General features: G+C 48.5%; 1 gene segment (V, D, J or C); it reads left to right on the top strand.

Moving 5' to 3' along the window:
- Positions 1–603: 603 nt before the first annotated feature.
- Positions 604–1,044, top strand: LOC101554192 (immunoglobulin heavy variable 1-2-like). The segment is given in 2 exon segments: positions 604–649; positions 728–1,044. Coding segments are annotated over 2 exon segments (363 nt in total).
- Positions 1,045–6,000: the final 4,956 nt, after the last annotated feature.

Below are 6,000 nucleotides of genomic sequence, written 5' to 3'. Positions count from 1 at the left end.
TAAATTTTGTGCTCTTGCAAAAACAGAAATAAATTAAGTACAGGACACAGAAAGTTAAATTGTGCATACTTATCATTTGGAGAGGAACATTTATTAATTGTTAAGTAGTTAAACCTGTATTCAGGTGGTGCTTTTGGACTTAATATCTCCGATGGAAACCACTGGAGCATTAGGATGGGTTTGTCATCTCCCTGTACTATCCCTTGGGGAGTTCCAGGATCCCAGAAATAACCTCAGAGTCCAGGTGTGTCCATATGTCTCCAGGCCATACAGATGTGGGGGTCCTGAGGGGAAGGTCCTGAAAGGGCTTGGCCCTCCAGAGGGGGAGCACTGTGTGCACAGAGTCTTGGGTCAGGGCAGGTCTCATCTCCTCAAACAAGGATCAGACCATGGACCTCTTCACTCCCCTTGAGGATGGACCCAGTGGCTTCTACCAGCCCATTCTCAGGTCGAACCAGGCCTTCAGCTATGAATTCTACCTCTTCATGAATATGCAAATTACACCAGGGACACTGAGTTAAATACAGATGTGTCTGTGTCCTGACAACCCCACACAGCAGCCACACCCACACTTTCAGAAGCCCCTGAGTGATGGACCTCACCATGGACTGGACCTGGAGAATTCTCTTCCTGGTGGCAGTGGCTGCAGGTAAGCGTCCCCATTCCTTGGGCTGAGGGAACGGGGCCAGTCAAGTGGAGTCCACCCACTCCTGTCTGCTGTCCACAGGTGTGAACTCCCAGGTACAGCTGGTGCAGTCAGGGGCTGAGGTGGGAAAACCTGGGACATCAGTGAAGATCTCCTGCAAGGCGTCTGGATACACTTTCACCAGCAAATTTATGCACTGGGTGCGGCAGGCCCAGGGACAAGGGTTCGAGTGGATGGGAAGGGTAAACCCTATCACTGGTGGTACAGACTATGCACAAAAGTTCCAGGGCCGACTCACACTCACTGCAGACACGTCCAAGGACACAACCTACATGGAACTGAGCAGGCTGAGCACTGAGGACACGGCCGTGTATTACTGTGCGAGAGACACAGTGTGACAACCACATCCTGAGTGTGGCAGAAAACTGAGGGAGAGGCAGCTGTGCCGGGTGAGAAGATGACAGGGACACTGATCCTCCTGACTTCCTCCTCAGAGAGTCAGGGTCTGAGACACGGAATGGCGCTCACAGAGTAAGGCTTCATTTGAGGGAAAGACTTAAGATTTCTCTTTGTCATAATCAGCCAAGACAAAAGTGGCCTCTCTCTAGAACACCTGGTGTCACTCATATTTTCTTCTAGGATTTTGTGTGGAGCGCCCCAAATGGTACATGGAAGTTTGGGTTGGTGTCATTGCAGATTCCTGAACTGAAGTTCTACCCATGGCAGACTCCCAATTTGTTTTTTGTTTTGTTTTGTTTTGTTTTGGGTCACACCCAGCGATGCACAGGGGTTACTCCTGGCTCTTCACTCAGGAATTACCCCTGGCGGTGCTCAGGGGACCATATGGGATGCTGGGATTAGAACCCGGGTCGGCAGCGTGCAAGGCAAACGCCCTACCCGCTGTGCTATCGCTCCAGCCCCTAAGCACAGCTATGTGTGACCCAAGAAACAAACAAGCGAACAAAACCCATATAAGCTAAAAGGGAAACCTTACCCTGGAAGCCCCTTCCATACCTGATGCCAGATAAATAACCCTTGTTAATGACCAAAAATGCACAGGAACATTGAACAGAAAAAAAAGAGTTTTACCGACATAAAAACAACTTCAGTTGGAAAGACTCTAACCACCATAGGTTGGAAGGCAAACTTATTTTTTTTTCTTTTTGGGTCACACCCGTCAATGCTCAGGGGTTTCTCCTGGCTTTGTACTCAGGGATCAATCCTGGTGGTGCTCAGGGGACCATATGGGCAAATGCCCTACCTGCTGTGCTATCGCTCCAGCCCCCAATTTTGTTTTAAATTCTGTGTCTCTGCAAGAAATCCTTTTCTGAGACAAAACCCTGGTGTTGGCCAGAGCCCTTTCTGGAGTTTCTGTGCATGTTTCTATCTCCATAGTCCTGAGCTGGAATCCTGCCATTGTTCAAGGGACAGTGGAGGAGAGGACCCTCTATGAAAGGGACCACGGTCACATTTTTCCTATCATGTGGTGTCCCGTCCCGTGGGACTTGGCCAATGTGGGTGGCCGGGAGAGGGTGCGTGAGCGAAAAGGAGACAGACCCAAGAAGAATGAGATGGACACAAGAAGAATGGGAGAAAGCTCCTATTTTTTTTTCTCTTAAGCTGTTTTTTTTAATAGTTGATTATATGAGGAAGTGGGCAGAGTGGGAGAATAGCAAAGAATGCAAAAGTTTAATGAGACTGGATGTGGGCCCTGATGGTAATTACTCTGGGCCTTGTTCTGCAACCTTCAAAAGGTACTTGATATTTTCTCCAAGAAGAGGTTGTTCCTTAGTTATAGGTCAGGATATACTGACACATTGGTTCCAAGGCATTGATTCCTGGCAATTCCCAGGCATTGGTTCCCGGCAATGTGGTGGGAAGGAAACGGTCAGGATCAGGGTCTGTGAAGTCCTGATGTTGGGGCATCTCAGCCCAGCTCAGGGGATGGTCGTTACCCAAGCACAGACACACGGTCTGGGGTGTGCCCAGGAGGGCTGGCAGTATCAGGGACCAGCAGACAGGATCTAGAGCGAGGCCTCAGGTGCTGCTCCCTCCACTCCAGGGTCATGCATCCAAGCTGAGTTTACCTGGGGTCTGACCTCACCAATTGACTAATATTCCTGGAAACCTGGCAAAAATATGGTATTGAGAGAGACATTAACTTTGTGCTTGTCTTGTAATTTGGGAAAAAATAATCAAAATTTATCACTTTAATTCAATTGAAATCAAGGGCATATATCCATGCACAAGTTATAGACTAGTTGAGTAGATATGTGTACATATATATATGTATATATATCCTATTAGTGTCCACTCAAAACCTCAGACAGCATAACTACACGATGGGCTATCAGTCATGAAGAACAGAGAATTACTGGGAATATTCGTGTCCCATAGTTGAACTATGACCTTTACTTCTTATGCAGAATCCAAGATTCATACCTGTACTTTGAAATATGTTGCCAAATTTATCAAAATGGTCAATTGACAAAAAGTGAGCAAAACTCCTCCCAATGACAGGGAAAATGCACATATCTGATGTGATTGTATTTTCATTCCCTCCCTAGGAGAACATTGAACATATATGAATCAGGACAACCCTTCAATTCCTGAAGGCACAATGAGCACAATATGGGTTCTGACTGAGGAAAATGCAGAGCACAGAAGCAGGGGCCTAGACTGAGGGCCAGTGTGGATTGTCAATGTGGGTAGAGCAGAAAGTAGCAGACAGATTCCTGGGACAGGGCAGTCCAGAAATCAACCCTTGAGGATTGTTCTGAATGCACCCTTCCTGCCTCTGCACAGAGCAAGCACTCAGATGGGGCTCCTTGGTGACTGAACTGCTACCTACAGTTCTGGAGTGTCAGACTGTCCTCAGTCTCCCCACTGTCCTCCGTGTGTAGTGAAAACTCCAAGTGACGATGGAAAAGCCATGTTCTCAAATCACCAACCACTCTCCTAGTGCTACACACTTCCAACTGAATCCAGAAAATCGGAGGGCATTGGCCTGAAGACATTTTACTCATAAATTTCACATACATGAAGAACACCTGGAAAGAGTCCTAATCCTGTCTACCCTCTGTGGGCCTTACCCTGCTAACTGGGTTGAAATTCACTCAACTTCCTGCAATAGAGAAAAAAACTAGAGGATATCATGCCGAGTGAATCAGTCAGCAGGAAAGGGAGAGATACAGATGATCTGTCTCATAATCTGGGGCTTAAAAGATACACAGCAAGGTAGCAACACATGCTATGAGCAGCACAATAGGCGAACTGATCCACATAGTTGAGTTTTTTTGGGGGAAGGGTCTTTAACCCTGACTTCAGTCTCTGAATCCTCACAGCATTCCTGCAGGCAGAATGGGCTGGCTCCATGCCCTCTCTCTTCCCTGGCCCATGTAGCCTATATCCACATCAGCCAACCTCCTCCATGTGGAACTTTCACCCAGGGACGAGACTGTTGCTTGTCATTGTCAAGAAGGCGAGGCTGACTTTCATGGTTCTCCTTTGATACTCTTTGCCTGGCTTGTGTTCACTCTGGGACTTCTCTCTGTAGGGTTTCTGCCGGCGCTTATCAAAGTCTTGTCAGGCCTCAGGTGAGTTTTAAGCGCTTTTGAATTATGTGCCTAGAATCCGTTGCCAGGGGGTTCCTTTAATATTTGCCTGAATGTCTGCTTCAGCACCATCAGTGACAATGAAAAGATCCACCCTTATAACTATCTTTAAATTTCAGAGTTTCACTCACAAGGTAAGGGAGTGAACAAAGACTGAGAATTTTGAATGATCTTGGATTGGTCCTGTCTTGTGCGAATTTCACTGGGACAATGACACTGTGTGTTAATTCCCAGGATTTGCATTCACAAGGGGAGAACAGGAGCCACCACTCAGGGTCACGAAGGGGCAGGGGCCTGTCTACAGGGTACAGGCCCTGTGGTTTGGTCATCAGGGACCTGAGACACGGGCACTCTCCTTCCCAGCTTCCTTTTCCCCCTCAGCCATTCCTGTTTCCTGAGAGCTCCTCAGCACGTTTCCTGTGCTGGGGGAAGAGGCCCGGCTCTGACAGGGCTCCAGGGACTTGCCTGAGTGCTCTGAGCCACAGTCAGCACCTCCTCCCAGGAGCCCACACACCAGCCTCCCCGGGTCCCCTCCTTTCTCTACAGAGGCTCCCCCATGCAAATCTGCACTCAGGACCCAGGGTTAAAACCACGTTCACACTCACCCCAACTCGGGCTCCCTCTCCCCCTGACACGGTGTCTGAGATCATGGACCTCGTGGGCAGGAACGTGCATCAGCGCTGGTTCCTCCTTCTGGTGGCAGCTCCCGGATGTGAGTATCCCCTGGACAGAGGCTCCAAGCTGGGCATGGGGCCTCTGAGCCCATGACTCACTGTGGGTCTCTGTCCCCAGGTGTCCTGTCCCAGGAACAGATGCAAGAGTCAGGGCCAAGTCAGGTGATGCCCTCGCAGACGCTGTTCCTCACCTGCTCTGTCTCTGGATTCTCTCTAACTAGCTATCATGTAAACTGGGTCCGCCAGGCCCCTGGAAAAGGGCTGGATTGGATTGGTTCTATACGGACTGGTGGAAGCACAGCCTATAACCCAAGTTTTCAGTCCCGAGTCAGCATCTCCAGGGACACCAAGAATCAAGTTTACCTAAAACTGAGCAACTCAGTAACTGAGGACACAGCCGTGTATTATTGTGCAAGAGGCACAGTGAGGGCAAGTCCCTGTGAGCCCAGACACAAACCTGCTGAGGGAGACAGGGAGTCGCAGGGGTGCGTGTGACCACCAGGGGGCGCTCTGCTCTCCGCCTACAGGTCTGTGCCCAGGGGCTGGGGAGTAGGGCCTGTAAGAGGTCACATTCTTTTCTTTCTTTTTCATTTGTTTTTACATATTTTTCCTCTTTTTGGGAGGGATCATTGTCTTCTTTATTATAATATTTGGGCTGGAACGATAGCACTGCGGGTAGGGCACTTGCTTTGCATGCAGCCGACCTGGGTTTGATTTCTCTCGGAGAGCCTGGCAAGCTACAGAGAGTATCCTGCCACACAGCAGAGCCTGACAAGCTACCCGTGGAGTATTCGATATGCCTAAAACAGTAACAACAAGTCTCACAATGGAGAAGTTACTGGTGCCCGCTCGAGCTAATAGATGAGCAATGGGATGACAGTGACAGTGATACAGTGATTGTAATATTTAAACCAAATTTAATAAACCTAGTATAAACATTTTTGTTATTATTTCCTTTTCTAGTACAAATTAGTGTTTTCCTCTTCCTGTCTCAGACTCCGCTAGAGACTGTTATGTCCTGCTAGGTCAGGTGTGGTCAATGTTTCTTCAATCAAGATCATTCCTT

This window comes from Sorex araneus, chromosome X (assembly GCF_027595985.1).
Source record: "Sorex araneus isolate mSorAra2 chromosome X, mSorAra2.pri, whole genome shotgun sequence".
In the NCBI taxonomy this organism is placed as follows: Eukaryota; Metazoa; Chordata; class Mammalia; order Eulipotyphla; family Soricidae; genus Sorex; species Sorex araneus.
Note: the sequence above shows the minus strand (reverse complement) of the source record. Positions and strands in the feature narration are given on the sequence as shown.